We start from the raw sequence: 19,558 nt of genomic DNA, 5'->3' as shown, positions 1-19,558 counted from the left end.
ATAGATGTTCACAAGATGGTATATTTAGGTTGATAAAATACAGATTTAAGAAATCTGCCAAGCTACAAATGTTTTTTACTAGACTTTTATCATCACAGATGATAGTAATAGCAGCAAACATATGCCTTATTGGGTTGTGTTTTAGTTTTAGTTTTTTTTTTCCAATTACCATTATGTTAGTTTATGGTTTGGATTCTGCCAATTTATAATTCTGAAATCTTTCTCCTCTGGGGTATAGAGTCATAAGAACATCAGTAATCAAGAGATTAGTATGATATAATTATACTGCAAATGAATTTTTCAAGCTAATATTTTATTAAAATCTGGCTTTACTGCTGCTGTTTTCCCTGGAAATTGCATTTTGATGGATACTAATTCACAAATTTGCACAAAACACCCCACTAAGGACAATAGTTGAAATTCCTGGGGCATGGGTGGTTATAAGGGAATCAGTCTTACTGAATTATAGCTATACATTTGTGTATTTTACAAATCATTTCCTGTTTTGATCCTGGATGTGAAAATCAAAATATTGGTTGCTATTCTTTATGTAATAAAATAGAGTATAGAAAGTTACACCAGCCAAATTTGTTGTGGAAGCAAATAATCTTCCCTTCATTGATCCCAACCATTATTCTAATTTTTTTTTTTTGGTCTTCCATCCCTGCTTTGGTCCTGCAACCCACCCCATTCCGAAAGGAAATAGTAAGAAAACTTTACTAATTAACTAGGTTATTTTACCTCATCTTTATTTAGCCTGTTTTATACTATATTGATCACAATAACAGTCTCAAACAGAACAAAGAATACATTTAACTTCAGCCTTGGTTTGTGGCTTTATCCGGAATCATTAGCCAAACTCACTATTTTATATATTTTTTAACTTTCTGCTCTTCACTTCTTGTATCTTAAGAAGAAATGACTTTCCTTAGAAACTTGATTTCCTTTTGTCACATCTTTGATGAAACTTTCAAATGGAGAGTTGTCCTGTAAAGAGTTTAGTTAAAGGCAGTTTTATCAAGATGGTTCCTTTTTCTGTAATGAATTTGTAAATATTTGTAAAAAAAAATGTAAACCAAAATCAACCTCTTATAAATGGCCATTAATTAAATCATATAATTTTGTCAATCCTATCTTGTTAACTGCTGAAAGACCTGTTTACTTAGCCTGTGCATATTTGTTATATTTTTATAGTAGCGTAGAGCTGTAATACTGCTTCAGTATTTATATATTGTCTGAGATTTTAATTCCCTTTTTTAGCTATAAACCTATTTGGTTTCAAAGATTTCCTGAGGGGAAATTCACTATTCAGGTCCAATATTTTTTTTTCCTCTGAAGTAAATGTTTTCTGTGGTCTCTTACCAGTTTGAAGACAAGTAACTTTTATTGTAGTAAGAGTCAGTCACTCTAATATTCTGTAGTTGGCTATTTAAAAATCTTTTAACTTTTACTTTTGGATTTAGGGCATTTGCATTACCAAGTCACCATTTCAGCATTTTCTTAGTTTTATTAAATACTTTAAGGCAATTGGCACAATGTTGCAATTCCTACATCCATGGCCTGGATTAATAAATGCTATAATGGTTAAGTATAATTTCTTCCCCCTACCTCCCACCCAAAGATCATTTTGAGTGAAATGGCTTCTGCTTTTTAAACTTAATATTTGTGAGTGTCTGGAACACTTGACCAATATGCCATCATCTGTAAAAAAAAAAAAAGCCTTTTCAGTTACTGATCTTTTTTTTTTAATGTATGGATGTCTAATTCTTAGCATGGGGGGGGGGGTTCTTGAAATATTTTTAAGAATGTTTTCTACAGAATAAGTTATTTGCTTGTTAACTTTTAGTTTCTCACTTTAAACACCCACCACCTTTATTGCCTGTGTTGAAGCAATGTAATAAAAATTTGTGCTTCTGATTTAGGGTATTTCTTTAGTCATTACAATAGAATTATTCTGGTAGACTGACCCTCAAAGAGGCAGCATAACATGGTAGAGATTCAGGCTCAGAGTTAAGGAAGGACTTGGGTTTAAGTCACACTTCTGAAATGTGTTGGCTGTGTGACCCTGGGCAAGTCACAATGTCTCAGTATCCTAGTTAGCTCTAAAAGTGGAAGGTGCAGACCTGTATAGGGTGGAGGGAGAAATCATAGGCTTGACCCTTATTCCCTTTTCTATGACTCTTGTAGAATACTGATACATGAAAGTTGGGCCAAGATAGATTCTATTGAGGTCCACAACCACTCAAAAGAATTTGGCCTAATCACATAGGAAAAGCCAAGTGGAGGAAAGTTTGCTGCCCAGATAGACTAAAAGGGAAATAAGCTGCCCCAAGCACTAATGAGTCCCTGTGGAAGTCTTCAAGCAGAGCCAGGTTGCTGTGGTTATTCCTTTTCAGTAGCTGCTGAGGCCCCTTCCAACTCTAAGATTCTGTCATTATGTGATAGAATGATCTTGTCCATCACCATGATAATGTATGCTGCATTGAATTAAATTTGAATTTGGCTTACCAATACGCAATGACTGGTCATTATACGACCATATAAGAAGACAATTAGTTTAGTGAGAAAACTGCAGCATTTTACCCTGGAGAGCTTAATGGACAGGTGACAGCTATCTTCACATATGTGAAAGACTTTTACATTGAACAAAAATGTTATTGGTGGTTCCAGAAAGGAGAACTACAAGCAACATAATAGAAGCTAGAGGAAGACAGATGTTGGTTCAGCATAAGGGACAATTTTCTAACTGTCCCAGGGAGGATGCATTTAAAGTGAAATAAACATAGGTTTTACAGTAAGTTAGAAATTACTACATTTAAAGAACCCCACAGAGATTATGCTCTAATAGCAGGCCATCTACTTCATGTTTAAAGTCAAGAGTTTCAGTGATTTAATAAGTGACTGAATTCATATGGGAGGGGAGAGTGTGTTCCATAATTTGATTTATTTTTAACTTTTTTAAAAAAATGTTCAATTCACAATGATTCCCCATCTCCACCTCCATTCTTAAACCCTCCCATGAAATGGTTGGTTGGTTGTTGTCCTTTGTTCTCAGAGGACCAAAATGACAACACTGTTTCGGGGTCAAGTTACGTGTGTCCAGCTGTGGCTGATCAGACCAATATGAGCTCCAGAGGCACAAGTCAGGCATAAATAGTCCATATGAACATTTGAAATGGAGATGTCTAAGTTTGCAAAATTCACCTTTCTTTTGAGCTACTGCAGTTGTGCTTTGATCACAGAGCACAGTGCTTTCTTCGATGTGGACACACCATGTTAGGTAGTCCTGTACCAATATCGCCAATGTCTCACAATTCCAAAGTTCTTCAGAGAGACCTTTAGAGTGTCCTTTTATTGCTTCTTCTGACCTTTATGTGACCACTTGCCTTGTGTGGGTTCTCTGTGAAATAATGTTTTAGGCAAACATACATTTAGCATTCTAACAACACAGCCAGCCCATCAAAGTTGTATTCTCTGCAGTAGACACTGAATGCTTGGCAGTTTAGTTCAAGAAAGGACCTGTCCCATACCGTACCCTGCCAAGTGATCTTCAGACTCCTCCTAAGAATTCAAATGGAAGCAATTCAGTTTCCTAGCACAGGAAGACTTGTCCAGGTTTCATAGGTACACAATAATAATAATCAGCACAACAGCTCTTCAGTTTGTAGGCTGCTTAATACCTCTTCTCTCCCACACTTTTCCTTCTGAGCCTCCCAAACACTGAGCTAGCTGTCAATGTGTGCATCAACCTCATCATCTATGTACGTCCCTGGAAAGTATAATGCTAAGGTAAATGAACTTATCCACAGCCTTCAGAATTTCACCATTTGCTATAAACACATGAAACAATACTTAGATTAAATGATTCTATGTGCCCAGGCACTCTGCTGAGGACTGGTGTAAATACAGACAAGCAAGACAGTCCCTGCCTTCAAGGAACTTACATTCTAATGAAAGGAGGGGTAAGGAGGGAGCATGATGTAATAAAAGCATGATAATAATTGACATAATACTTTAGGGTTTACAAAGTACATTATCTCATCTGAACCTCACAACAATCCCGCATAAATGGTATATTCCATGCCACAGGTGTTGTCTAAATTTTATTGATCAAGAAACTGAGACTTGGGTTAAGTAGCATATCCATAATCACATAATAAATGTCAGAGTCAACATTTGGACTTACTTCCCCTGGCTCCAAGTCTAACATTCTTTGCACTAAACCGTGCTACCTCTCCACCGGACATCACACCCCTTATATATATGAGTATATATACATACGTAATCAGATTGTGTGTTTAGCAATAAGCATATATACATGAATGTATACATGTGCACTGTGCACATATGTGCCTGTGTATATACATTCTGTGAATATACATAGGCATGTATATACATGTGTATCTATAAATAGATGCACATATACATACACCTGTTTCTAATAGACTAACTCATGAGGTGGATAATGCTTTTGCTATGTGTTCTAGATTATCTACTCTGTTATCTCCTTTATTTCTTCACTGAGACTTCATTTCTGACCTAATTTCTGTTGTAATATCTTCTTTTAAAAGTTTCATTTTTTGAATCGTCCTGGGGTTTTTGTTGTTGTTTATTGTTTTATCTGTTTTTGCTGTAGTTCTATGATTTTTGGCAAATCCACAGAATGTCTTTTTTCCCCTCTTTTTTTCACAGGGTGCATTTAGTCCATTTTGCTTTAAAGTATAGTACTCATTCATTGTGTTTTCGTCTTTTACATTATTTACTCAGTTTTCTCTTTTGTCTTTAGGAGTTTTACCACTGGTTTTTATCTGCTTGGTAGCTAATCTTATGTTCATACTTTCTTGCTTTTTTTTTTTCTAATTTTTTCTCTTATTTCCAGCAGTCTGTAGCAGAACATTCCTCCATACTGGCCTATATCTCTTCTAATCCATATAGTTTGGGTACAGAGCTCCAAGCCAGAATAGCTTAAGAAGGGGTGCTGGCAAATGTTTAACAACCAGATCTATTAAAAATGTACTAAGATACTTTTACATTTAAACTGCTTTGTTAACATTCTCTCCAACATTTTCCTTGAAAATTTAACAACTGGCTATCTTGAGAGCTGGTTCTAGCTAGCTCCAGCACACTTCTAAGTCTCCTCAAACTTAGAAGACCCAATGGGGCCCAGCCCTGGGCAAACCTTTCCAGGAAAAGGCTAACTTCAGAAAGATTTCTAGGCTTCTTTTCTTAAAGCATAGAAGCCTCTTGCATTCTAGCCAACTGCATGCTATTCTCTTCCTACCCCCAACCTTACCCCAACTTCTTCACAGTCACATACAGTCCTTTTCTACTGAAGGATTGGTCAAGACCAATGCTTTCTACTCACTTGTGGAGGTGCGAAGATTTCAGACTGTCACAAAGGAGACTAGGTAGAAACAAGCAGACCCACTGCTTAAAGTTCAGGCCTTTCAGGTTGTTGATGCAGGCCTTTATCCTTGGGAGGACTGAGAGTTCTCAGGCAGAGGGAAGGTTTTAGGTAGTTTAGCTCTCCCCTGTTGCTTCAGAGGGTTTTACCTTGTGTGGAGGCATTGTGTCTTCTACTTTGTAGATGCAGCTTTATTCTAGATTTTTCACTTTTTTGAGACTTTTTGTGGTAAAGAAGTTAAACCAGCTTAAACCATCTTCACAAGTTTGCCGCTATTCTGGAGGCAGCTAGATGGTACAGTAGATAGAGTACCAGACCTGGAGTCAGGAAGACCTGAATTCAAATCCAGCCTTAGACATTTACTAGTTGTGTGACCCTGGCCAAGTCACTCTGTTTGTCCCAGTTTCCCCACCTATAAAATGAGGATAGTAAGAGCACCTACCTCCCAGAGATGCTGTGAGGATCAAATAAGATAATAAATACTAAGTACCTGGCATACATAGTAAGCACTATATAAAAGTTTTTACTATTATTATTTTTGAATATATTCGTGAGGATTTGGTCAAGAATAGAAGCACCATAATAGAAGCCTTCTGAGTAATCAGCTTTTGACCTCTGTCTTATTCTATAGTTTTTATCATTTTCAACCATGCCCACATTTTTAATGAAGTCATTGTGTTAAATATCACTTGTGTCAAAGTCTCCATTCTGGCATGAAAGCCTGATACGTTAGGGAGACTTCTGATTTTTCTGGCTCACTGCTACATCTAAATGCATCCCAAAAACTTTAGTATCTGACACTCCCCAAAGCAAAGGAAAACAGTTCCTCTATGGGCACTTGGTTATCACAAGGCTTCAAATAATAGGATTTTTATTTACACTATAAGAACCCCACAAATACGACTCCAAAGAATTCACAGAGAATCAAGAGATGAGTTGCCTTCCAGGGGGCCACTCCTACTCAAAGATCTATAAATTTAGTCTTCTACCACACTGAGTGATGCCCAACAAGAGGAAATGAGGAGTTTTTGTTTTTCTTCTATGGGCCACTGCTCCACCACTACTGTCCTAGGCTTCTGGCCAGCATTGTGGGTCTTCTCACTGATGTCACAGTCCTTTGCTCAAGACAAGTATTACGGTATTTGGGGGGATGCTGTTTCTCAGTTTGTCTCAAACTTGCTGCTGTTTGCTATTTAGCTCTATCCAGAAGATGGTGCTAGCGGCCTGCTCTAAAGCAACTGGCCCATGAAGTGATTACCCTGGAGCTCTAGCTGACCACACTTGTGTCCTGCTTTTTCATACACCTCTGAGGGCTTTTACTCTGTTATTGTTATTGGTGGTGGTCCTTTGTTCTTAAAGAGGACCAATGACATCATGAGGGTGATGTTCAGACTTTGCCCATGAATTGGATTTAAGTGATTTAAAACCTTTTGTCTTACACCTTGATTCAATTAGCTTTACTTTTACCTAAGGAAATCTTTAAGTGACTGTTGGAAAATTTTTAACTGCTTGAATGGGGCTGTTTTCTACTTAAGGACAATTCACTGTGGCTCTCTCTCACTCTCATGCCAGATACTGAATGGGGAGTATCCCACTACAAATGGCATTTTTCACTGGGTCTTTTGGGAGAAAAGGGTAATAAGACTCTTGCTCTCTGTTGTTGCTTTTCTAGGACAGCTGAGGTGAGTTGTGCAAATTATACATTGCTATATAAAGATCTACAAAGAGAAGTTAGAGGAAGTACAAAAGTCATTGTTTCTGGTATTTATTCCTGTGCCAGTGACTCAATTTAATTTGCGAAATCTAGTTATTCTTAAAAGTTTCTTCCCCCTCCTCCTGGCTTTACACTTAATGCTTCATTTCTTAAACTGCAATATTCTTACATTTGTTGATAATTCACCATGAATGCCACAAGACAAGCAAGTGAACAGTCCATGAAATAATTTTCTTCTATCCTTTGGTTACATGATAATGCCATACTTGCCAACTTCTTTATTCTGAGAGCATGAGTCAATCCATCAATTCTTTATATATTCTGGTTTCATTTACGGTAAGAATGTTCCTCTGAATATGGCTAAGTTTCTCCAGCACAGTGTACACTTATTAATTATTGCATAAAGACTGTACATTGAGAGTACCAAATGGTTAATGTCCTTAGACTAAGAACTCTGGGATTCTTAAAAACCTCTCTCTCTCTCTCTGTCTCTCTCATCCCATTACTGTCATTGAGGAAAAAGAAAAAAACCAAAGAGAACGGTCTATGGCTTTGTTGTTTTATCTGTTGTTATAGTAAAAAAAAAAATGTATGACAAAGGGGCCAAGCCAACCTTCTGTAGATGAACCTGTCAGTCCTTAACTGTGTGTCCCTAATTGTGCTGGTCCTCTGAAAAACAGGCACAATCTGAGAGGCACAATCTGACGCTGTACTAGTACTCAAACCTTTTGCAATTTGGTAGAACCTATCAGAATTTGATCTCTGTAGTGTAGCCTTGCCTTTGAAGATATCATGATATGAGGTGTTAGTGCAGGACTTTAGTATCCAGATTATGGTTGTTTTCATTGAAGGCTAGAAATTTATGAGGAGTACTGAGAACTGACAAGAGGGAAAAGGAGGCCTGATGACATTTTAAAAATGCACAAGCCCACTTCTAGATTACAGACATTTTACCCAAAAACAGTGTGAAGCAACCAAGAGTGAGTGGTAGTCTCACTGGCATTAAAAAAAAATCAAGAGAAGAATGAGAGGAAATCAGCTAGTGTAGAATTAATAGGAGGAAGGAATCTAAAGATATCATATGGTCTCATCCCTCTAGTTCCCTGCATTTGAATGTAAACTGTCCAGATTGCCTCTTCATAAAAACCAGAGCAGCCCTTTGGTTAGAGGAGAAAGCATTAGACAAATTAGGTGTAGGGTGAAGACTCTGAAAATTATTATTTCTAATAATTCATAATGAGGAATTCTAAACACCTGAGTGATTATACAAATGTTAACATTGGAGCTAGCTTTTGGACACAATGTACTGCCTTAGGTATACAAATGTAAGACACTAATAACATTTGAATGTGCTTCGAATTTCTCTAGTAAGTAGTGGAGATGGATTTTCCCTTTGCCATTGATACTTCTGCCCATCCCTCCTTACAGTGAATGCTTCAAATACAGAAACAATTGACCTTACGTTGGGACATGGCTGTGAAAAGTCGTGAGGGTAACAACCCATAAAGAGGCTGGGATCCACGGCCAAGCCTGCATTGGCAAGCTGGGCTTCATAAATATTTCTTTCCATGAAATGGCTCCAGCCTCACTGGTTTTGTTCTCTGATAGGAGGAATGGGAAGAGTTCTAGAAAATTTTGCTGTATCTCTACATTATTTCACCAACCTGGATGATTGGAAGCCCATGTTCTGGTGCATAGAACATAAATCTCTATAATGCCAATGAAAGAAATAAGACAGCAGATTTAAATACAACTGCTGAAGGCACTAAACTCACGCCCTTGGCCCCACTTGCCTAGTCAATCTCATTTTCATTTCAAGGGCATAAAACCCACATTCAATGAAAAGTTAAGCAAGAAGTTCCACAGAGTGGTAAGAAAAAAGGCATTAAAAACTTTTGTTAAGAAAATGCTAAATCTTAACTTGTGTTAAGCAACCTAATCAGTGTGAAAATAACAAGTCAAATTGTAAAGCACTTCTTCCCAGGAAAAACTTCTAGTTTAGCTGCACAGTGCTGGCATTTCCTATAGCTCTTATTCCTTTGGCAATATTACTTGATAACACTTTCTGCCAAAAACTCTAAAGGTCAATGTAGGCTTAGTTTTTTTTTCTAATTTCCCAAATAATTTTCTATCAGGACCATTTTTTGAGAAGGGAGAAACAACCTTCCATAGAAGAATCAAAGTGAAAATTTAAAAATAGATATAAAGGCACCAGAACAGTGATTTTAAAAAATATCTATGGGCAGCTAGGTGGCACAGTGGATACAGCACCTGTCCTGCAATCAGGAGGACTCCTCTTTCTGAATTCAAATCCCATCTCAGACACTTACTAGCTGTTTGACCCTAGGCCAGTCACTTAACCCTGTTTCTCTTAGTTGCCTCATCTGTAAAACGAGCTGGAGGGGGAAATTGTAAACTATTTCAGTATCTTTGCCAAGAAAACCCCAAATGGGGTCACAAAGAGTCAGACAGGACTGAAACAACCCAAGAACATTTATATGGTGCTTAGTATGTGCCAGGCACTGTGCTAAGTGTTTACCTTTATCTCATTTGGTCCTCCCAACAACCCTAGGAGATAGATGCTATTATTATCCCCATTTTACATATAAGGCAAACAGAGGTTGAGTGACTTGCCCAGGATCACACGGCTAGTAAGTGTCCAAGGTGGGATTTAAACTCCTGTTCTCCTGACTCCAAGCCTCATGCCCTATCCATGGTGCCACCTAGCTTCCTATGTAGTCTAAAAATAAGTCTTTTTTGCTTCATTAATTTAGAGACTGGAACCTAAAAACTGTGAATGAGTAAATCAAAGTCATACTCAATGGAAAAGCCAAGGCAAGAACTTCATTGACCTCTCTAGTCCAATATTCTATCCATTCATCTAAATTCCTATTGCTCAAAGGAGCACAGAGGTGAAGTCTTAAGCAACATTTCTTACTTTCATTCCTAAATGTGTAATCCTTGTATAAACTAGTCAAGGGCAACACTATATTTTAACTAAATCCTTTAAACTTGCTTGATACCTTTGAGATTCTTAGAAACTTCCAAGAAGGAGAAAAACCTTTTGCCTCTTAAGGCACACTACTTTACTTTCAGATCACTCTTGTTAAATATTATCCTCACAACTTGCATTTATTGCTACTAGTTATACCCCTGGGAACTAAGCAAAATAAGTCTAATCTCTTTTCCATTAGCTAGCTCTTAAAATCCTAGTATTTGTTTTGTTAAACATTCACACATGTGATAACAGGGAGACCATTGTCACTAGATCACAGAATATGTGGAACAGTGCAAGAAGAATGGAAGGGGGAGGAGAGGAGGGTTAGGATGGAAGTCATGAAGGGCTTCAAATGTCAGAGGATTTTATATTTGATCATGGTGAAAGGGAGCCTCTAGAGCTTACTGAGTAGACAGGTAGCATGGCCAATTCTGCACTTGGGGAGAATCAGTTTAACAGCTAAGCAGAGGATGGATTAGAGTGAGGAGAGGCTTGTGGCAGGGATTACAATAATCCAGATGTGAGGTGGTAAGGGCCTGCTCTGGGTTAGTGGCAGTATTAGGGAAGGGGCCAGGGGATGTACAGGAAAGATGTTACAAAGGTAATTGACAGGAACTGGCAAGAGTTTGGATTTAGGGGGGGGTGAGAGTATGAAGAACCAAGAATAACACCTAGTTGCAAGCCCAGGTGACTTGAAGGATGGTGGTGCTATCAACAGTCATAGGGAAGTTTGAAAAAGGGAATGTTGAGTGGGGTAGGGGGACAATAAATTCAGTTTTGTACATGTTGAGTTTAAGATGTCTAAAGAACATCCAGTTTGAAACCTCCATAATATACTACTTATATTATTACTAATATACACCTCATGTTGTATTATACATATATGTGTATTATATACATGTATTTATACATGTTTTAATCTTTTTCATTTCATGGTTGGGAAATCAGGCTACCTGTTATGTTTAATATGCTACCTATATTATAAATATTACTTACATGTATAGATATGTGTAGTACGCATATGTACATAATATACATACATATGTATGTTTTACTTTTTAATGCTTTTTATTTTTTAAATTTATTTTTAATGTTTAAATTTAATTTTTTTTTCCATCTCATGCTTGGGAAATCAGGCTAACTGCTGTTAATGTATTTCTACTTTTAGAAATTCAGCTTCTCATAATTTTTTATTCCTAATGTATAAAAGGGCAAAATTTCAGATAACCAAGTTTATTAAATCACTAATGTTATTTTATGCCCAAATCTAACACAGTAAGCTCTAGATAAATGATTACAGTTGCTTCCATAGCTCTTCTACATAGTAAAAGGCATGAACTTTGTGACACTATCACTTAGTTGAGTACAGAGAGTGAAGATGCCAAGTGAGTACAGGTGCCACTTCATTTACCTTATCTCCCCAATCCCAAGATAAAAACATGTTCTTCTTCAGATCTCCTGGGGCAACTTTATTCTCTCCTTTGGACTTAACATATTCAAATCTGCATTAGTTGTTTCTATAGTTGTCTATCAGATCATAAGCTTCTAGAGGCCAGAAGAGGCCTGCCTTTTATTCATCTTTGTATTCTTAGTGTCTAAAAAAATGCCTTCCATGAAGTAGATGCTTAATGTCTAAATTATCAAAGCTTTGATATTGCTGAATTCACCTGGCCCACTGGTGATGTGTTGATGTTTTTTAAAGAAAACAGATACTCAAGAAAAGGTTCCCTTTTTAAAGTTGAATGCAAACTGAACATGAGTCAGATATGTCACAGTCAGATACTACTCCCCCCAAAAAAACCCACTAATGTGATCTTAGACTAAGCTTATAGAAATATAAGAGAAATAATAATCCACTGTGATCTTTGTTGGCCACACCACGCTTGAAGTATTGTTTCCGTAAAGAGACACTGACAAGCATGTTTATAGGAAAGTGTCTAAAGTGGCTGGAGCCCATGGCTGAAGGAAATGTTGCTCTTTAGCTTGGTGGGGTTTAGGGGAGAGAAGACCTGGGTGGGATTTGACAATGGATCAGTGGAGGAGGTATTAGGCTTACTATGTGTGATTCCAGAGGGCAGAGCTTTGAACAATAAGGGGTGAAGCTACAATGAGGCAGATTTACATTTGATATCAGGAAAAAAATCCCTAATAATTGATTCTATCTGAAAATGGACCTTCTGCCTCAGGAAGTAGTAGTCTCCCATCACTGGAGATCTTCAAGCAGAAGGTAGAACACCATTGTCAGGGAATGTCTAGAAGTGATTCATCTTTCAAGGGAAGTAATCAGGATTTTTCATGAGTCAGTGTGATGGATTTGTCCTTAGAAGACTAGAACACCACTTAATGGTCATTATCTCTTAAGTGTCTGATTACTATTTCTCAGCTAGGTTCCTGGCCTGAACTAAGTTGGAGGAATTGTAGCTGCTACTTCAACTTGCTACATTTTGCAAAGTTGATTCCTACTGCTTCAAGACTGTTGTTTTAGTCTCTGCTAATGTAAATGTAATAGAACTAAGCACGTGTAAGGAGCTTCCAATGTCTTTTCTCAGGTTCAGCTGGGCAAAGGGGGAATTATTAAGTAATTTCAAGTAGGTCATTAGCTAAATTGATAAAGTACTTTGAAGTGAATGGATGAAGAATGTCATATAAAATAGCAGTTACACAGGTTTTGTTCAAACTATGGCTTCATGGATTATCAGAGAAAAACTGGAGGTGAATCTTGCTCTCTGGTTTCCTCCCTGGTGGTGCTTGTGGCTGGTCACATGGACAGAAGGTTTCTGCTGCCATCTTCTTATAACACTTCCTTCAGTGTCCCTGCTGCTGCTTGAACTGTAAATGCTGCAATGGAGAGCTGTTTTTTAACTTCTTCCCAGGCCTCATGTTGATCTGCTTTGTTTTCAATATCAAACATGGCATCATAGATTCCTGGAAATGATTCACCTGCATATTTGTTGTGACTACTTGGAGCAAAGATGATGTGCCTATGAGAAGAAGCCACAAACCAAAGCAGACTGGTAAATAATTTTGTTCTCTTTTAATGTAGTATTAAATGAGCATCTAGTGACCTGATTCCTTATACTAGTGTGAGAGAGATAAGTAGTGCTTCCCACCTACCTAGCTCCCATAACATGTTTGCAGTAACTCTTTAAAAAAAAAAAAGGAAAAGTAAATAAATCAATAGACAACTCTTTGAAATTTGTGTATAATTTGCTGCAGATCACTTTAGGATATAAGGAAGGAAAAACACATACTACTGCATGCCTCATTGGTCAGGTACACGCTAGGGAAAATGTGAAACTAAACCTCAAATTTACAATATACTCTGCTACTGATTGGTGGCTTGCTCTCTGTTGAAGAATTGGGAAGGAGAGACACACAGATTAGACTATGAAGGGGAGGTACTTTGTAACAAAGTCAAGGGAAAAAAGAATCTATCTGAACATGATGAGATATACACGAGTCTTTTCTTCACATTCAAGGTCTACATATACAATAAACCAGTAGATGTGTGTTTTGATAAGGTTGGCAGTACATATAAATTATGTGCAGACTAAAGCAATAGATCTGAGAGAAATAACCTGGCCGTTTAAAAGTATGATTTTCAAAGAAGGCTCAGAACACTTTAAACATTCTGGGTTAGCCCACTGGGAGGGCCATGGAATATGAGCAGACTTTCTAGAACAAGAGGAGGTAAGGAAAGGTTTTTAGAATTTTTCTCATTTTCTATCTCACTTGCACCCCCCTCCTGAAAACCATAACGAAAGAATGTGGGGGAGGGTAACTCTGGAGAAGAGGGCATAACTGGCATTATGATAATAATAACAGACACTTCCTAAAACTTCTGGTTAGGATGATGGTATGGTAAGTTATAGAAAAGTCTCAACTCTTCAACATGTACCTTGGCAAAGATCCAAAAAGCAGAATCAGATTGAATAATGATCAAGAAGTCTGAAGAGAAACAAAAGTAAATTCCTTTCTTTATCCATACTAGGACTACACAAAAAGACAGCCAAAAGCCTAAAGGCACTGTTGTCTTGTCAGAGAGGCAGATGGACAGGTAAATAATCCAGAAGCCTGTCCATGTTCAAATGAGGAAGCCCCAAGGGTATCAGAAACACGTGATTTTGTTTCCTCTCACTGTGGATGCTAAACTGGAAGCTAAATGATTCAGAACAGGATACCTTTGGAGCTGGGTGGGGGCAGGGGAGAAGAGGATGTGTTCTACAGAATTCTGATCTGAAATGCTCCCAGGAAGCCCTGAAGACCATGGTACTCCGACTCTAGACAATCTTGGGGGTCTGAAACATATCACCGCTCTCAGTAGAGGCACACTCGGAAAGGTAGAAGCCAGCAGCAGAAATTCAAGAAATCAAAGTTAGAAACAAATAGGAGCTAATCATATCATCTACAAGTACCAGACAGTGTGGTGACTAGCCCTGACACAAAGTCCCAAATCAAGAACTGAGGCTGGGGATAGGAAGAAACAAAAGAAAGCAATAAACACTTTGAAGAAATATGATAGGTCAAAAGCTATCCAAGCACTAAACAGAAGAAATTAACTCCATGACAACTATAAGCAGAGCCTCAGAAGAAGATGTCATGGCTACAAGGACTACAAAATCACCTGGAAGAAACAGTTAAAAAGTGAAATAAGAACTCTGGAGAAAAGAATGGAAAGAAGAATAACTATCATTGAAATTAAAGTGTAAAACATTATCTGAGAGTAAGAGAATCCTTGAAAATTAGAATGGAGGGGGAAAAATGCAATGATTGCATTAGCCAAAAAAAAAGGAATTAAAGGTATTTACTTTCAAATAGTTGACTTGGGAGACAAGTGAAGGATACATAATTTAAGGATAGATAATTTAAGAATCACTGGAGAGGCAGCTAGGTGGCACAGTGGATAGAGCACCAGCCCTGAAGTCAGGAGGACCTGAGTTCAAATCCAGCCTCAGACTAAACATTTGACACTAGCTGTGTGACCCTGGGCAAGTCATTAACCCCAATTGCCCCCCCCCCAAAATCACTGGATTCCCCCCAAAACCAAACAATAACAAAAAAATCCTGGATGTTATATTTCAAGGAATCATAAATAGTAGCCAGTGCTATACTTTGACCAGTCTGATCTATACCAGGAACGCAAGGTTAATTAAATATTATGAATATTATAAGCATATTTATGACAAGACCAAAAAAATGTGATAATATCAATAGCAGCAGAAAACAAGCTTTACAAAATAAAGCACTCATTCTGTTAATAAAACAATTAAAAGCATTGGAATAAATGTACCATTCCTTAAAATGGAAAATAGGAACTATTCAAACCCAAACCCAAAATTATGGGTAACTGAAAAACACTAGAGGCTTCTTCAAAAAAATTCAGTGGTAAAGCAAGGATGTTCACTATTTCCTCTATTATTTGATAAATTGGCAGAAATGCTCAGTATAGCAATAAGAAAATAAAATGCAATTAGCAGAATAAGTATAGATAAAATTATCTTTCTGCAGGAGATCTGAGGTAGCTAGGTAGAATACTGGGTAGAACATGGAGTCAGGAAGAACTGAATTCAAATCTTGCCTCAGACACTTACTACCTATACGACCCTAGAGAAGGCACTCTGTGCCTCAGCTTCCTCATCTATAAAATGAGAGAATTGGATTTAACAGATTATAAGATATCTTCTAGCTCTGAATCTATGAATCCATGATATGATGGACAGTAATAATAAAAATGTCAGGAAACAATTACTTAAGCAAAGTATCAAGATATAAGACAAACTCACACAAACCATAACCCCTTTCTGTATATAACCAACAAAACCTAGTAGGATGAGATTGAATGAGAAATGCCACTCAAAATAACTAGAGACTATATAAAATATTTGGGAGTCCAATTCCCAAGAAATGCACAGAGAGTATTAAAACATTAGTTTTAGTTAGAGGTGAAACTCACCTGCCAGACACTATGCTTTCATTACCCTCAACCTGAAAAAAAAAATACAGAATTCCAAGAAGACACACTAGGAAGAAATCTGAATGACTTCTGGGATAGTATGACTCTGGTTGTAATGGATTCCACTATCTCTCAGTAGTGACACTGCTCCTGCTCTATACATTTGTTTCATATACAGAAGAGAAAGGGGGGAAAAAAAAAGAGAGAAGAGACAGACATAATCACATTTTGTCTTTTCCAAAAAGTAAACCTAGTGGGCAGTCACGGGGCTCAATGGATACAGCACTGGGCTTGGAATCAGAAAGACTCATCTTCATGAGTTCTAATCTGGCCTCAGACACTTAGCAGCTGTATGAACCTAGGCAAGTCACTTCACCCCATTTGCCTCAGTTTCTCATCTGTATAATGAGTTGGAGGAAGAAATGGCAAACCACTCCTGTATCTTTGTCAAGAAAACTCCAAAATGGGGTCATGGACAATTGGAAATGACTGAACAGCAAACCGCAATGACAAAGCACATTTTGCAATTATTTCTATAAATGCACTAAGTGACCCCAAAAAGCAAAGACAGAAATCCAAAAATTTAAACAATGACAAACCCACAGTAACATACAAATAATGAAGATAAGAGTTTAAACGAGTTCCCTGAGATAACACATCTTGCACATAATAGGAGTGTAATAAAGGTATGCTGAATTAAATCGACATTGGCAATTCAGTAACCAAAATGGATTTAAAGCTCACACTGGGTCCTTTGCCATTCTTTTCCTGTGAGAAGCTCCTATCATGCTACTTTTTCTGTAGAATAGCAGTATCTGAATTCTACCTCCCAGGGAAGAATATGTCACTTTAAATAAGCATATGGGAAAATTAACTCAGTGGCCAAATTCTCTGCCTTCTAAAGCTCAAGTTGATGAAGGCTGCTCTATCAGAGAGTTACAGCAGGAAGCTTTGCATACAGTAGCATTATATAGGCAATGAATGCCTCTTTCAACGCGAGTCATTTGGACTCCCTGAAGTGCATCAGACATTCAGGGTTCTTGGCTTTTAAAGAATCTTACTGTCTTAAAGGGATCTTTCTTTTTAAAATGAATATTTATATCCTGCTTGATCCACCATACTACAACTATGAGGCAAGAGCCTCAGTCTGAGCGTATCTTTAAGTGCTGCAAAATTAGGTAGAGAGTAGGTTCGACCCCCTTTAGTCTCCTATGACTTTCTTGATGAATAGAACTGTCACATCATTCTCATTTCCCTCACCATCTGTCACGCCAAAGCAGGCCTACAGATTATTTAGAGGATTTGCCAATAAAAAACTGTCAGTCAGCTCCAGATTAGAATAATACTTGGGATTTTGTTTCCTGCTTTTAAAAGCACTTTCACAGACATAATTCTCATTTGATTCACAGAAGCATCCAAATGATATCCCCATTTGACAGATGATGAAACAGACACAGTGAGATTTTTTAAAAATTGGGTCTATCTTTCTCGGGGTAGTAGTACAGGAAGTACGGGGACTATTCACAGACCCAGTATAATTACGAACTAATGCAGAAGTTTTGATCAATTCTGTTTCTGACCTGGGCTGGTTCACTCCTCATTAGGCCACCTGGTTCCCGCCCCCTCCCCCCCCCAAGTTGAGACAGCTCATCATATTGATGATGGACTTATTCAGAACATCTGCTGAACTTTAGAACTGCTAGGATCACGGCATCCTCCAGCCTCCTCAGCCTCATGGGTAGCTGTATTATAGGCTTGTACAATTATCCCCAGGCAATTATAGTGAGATTAAGCGATTGAGAATCCTCTGACTTTTTAAGGGGTGCAAAGAACCTTAGAGATCATTTAATCCAACACTCTCATTCTACAGATGAGGAGGGTGAAAAACCTAGAGAGTTGAAATGATTTGTCCAAGGACAAAGAAGTCATAAGAAGCAAAGCTGGGGATTCAAACCTAGGTCTCTTGCTTCAATATCAATTATTCTATCCACCACAGCATGAGCTCATATGGTAAATTAATGCCAGGGCCAGGATGAAAATCTAGGTCTCCTAGCACCATAAGACTGAGAAAATTTTAGTGAAAATATAGTTCCAACTCCTTATTTTACATATGAAGAAACTGAGATTCTAGAATGGTAGAGTGAGTTGTCCAAGGTCACACAGAGCAATAAAGCCAAGTCTCATTTGGTGTTTTTATGTCCCTGGCACCTACCAGAGTGTCCAACTCTCTGTGACCTCATTTTGGAGTTTTCTTGGCAATGATACTGGAGGGTTTTGCCATTTCCTTCTCCAGCTCATTTTACAGACAGTGCTTAACATGTGCTTCTTGATCGAACTTTGTCTACAGATCTAGGGCTCTTCCAATGACACTATGCTGGTTTAATGCCAAATTCAGTGGAATTCGAAGAATTAATGGGGCCAGATTTTAAGTTTGATTCAAAAGGGAGAACCTTGGGGAATTTCATTCCTATGGCTACAGATGGGAGTATGGGGTGTTAACCAAATAAACTTCAAAGTAGTTACAGCTAAAGAGAAAATGGACACAGAGGCTGTCCAATCAAAAGGCTGTGGGAAATGAAAAAATATATAGGCTGCAGTTTTAACGTAAATATGCAATTAATGAGACTCATCTTCTTCACCCCTATTTCTAATCATATCTGTTTCCACTGCGAGCACCACTATCATTGAAGTCAGTCAGGTCCAAAACTTTGAGGTCATTCTTTACTCTTTTCTCTCCCTTTCTCCCTATATACATATATATTAGTTGTCTATACTTGTTGAGTCTAACTCAATATCTCTTTCATCTGTCCTTTCTATTCACACAGATAGCACTCTTGTTCAGGTCTTCCCATAAGTTTCTCTGCTTCTAATACTTCCCCTCTCCAACACATTTTCAAATGGATATTCCTAAAGCACAATCCTGACCATGTCACTCTCTAGGATAAAATACAAACTCCTCTATTTGCCTTTTACAATATGGCTCCAAACTACCATTTCAGACTTCTTTCACATTATCCCCCTCTACATACTCTATGTTACAGCCAAACTGACCTACTTAATTTGCCTTCAAACTCAATACTCTACTTCATGTTTCTGTGTCTATATAGTCTATAACCCACCTCTAGCCTGCAATGTACTTCTTCATCAACCCTACCTCCTAATAATACCCTTGGCTTCCTTCTTGATCCTAAGGATACAAAGGAGAAGTAACTCAAGTATATCCTCTGGGCTTCAAAATATGCCCAGGAGATATGATTCCACTAACCTTGACAAAAAAGCTCTTTTAATATGTTCAATACAGTTAAATGCATTTAGGTGGTTTCTGAGCCAAACGCCTTTAATTTTTAATTTCAATCTGTGCTCTATGTTATTTCTATAACTCTGCATTTTATTTGGGCTAAGTTCCTGTATTCTTCCATCTTCATTTTATTGCCAATTCTGAAATCTGACACAGGTAGATAATGACCAATACTCTAGTTCTCCACTACC

At 37.7% G+C, this 19,558-nt stretch overlaps 1 protein-coding gene across 1 annotated transcript in view; it reads right to left on the bottom strand.

Moving 5' to 3' along the window:
- Positions 1-2,925: 2,925 nt before the first annotated feature.
- LOC110218170 (N-acetylated-alpha-linked acidic dipeptidase 2) overlaps positions 2,926-19,558 on the bottom strand; it is a 105,125-nt gene continuing 88,492 nt past the window's right edge. The window contains 1 exon segment of the mRNA XM_021000744.2: positions 2,926-13,097. Coding sequence (XP_020856403.1) covers positions 12,908-13,097 — 190 coding nt within the window. The 3' untranslated portion in view covers positions 2,926-12,907.

The sequence above is a fragment of the Phascolarctos cinereus genome, unplaced genomic scaffold, assembly GCF_003287225.1.
Source record: "Phascolarctos cinereus isolate Bilbo 61053 unplaced genomic scaffold, phaCin_HiC Scaffold_726;HRSCAF=1367, whole genome shotgun sequence".
Classification (NCBI taxonomy): domain Eukaryota; kingdom Metazoa; phylum Chordata; class Mammalia; order Diprotodontia; family Phascolarctidae; genus Phascolarctos; species Phascolarctos cinereus.
Note: the sequence above shows the minus strand (reverse complement) of the source record. Positions and strands in the feature narration are given on the sequence as shown.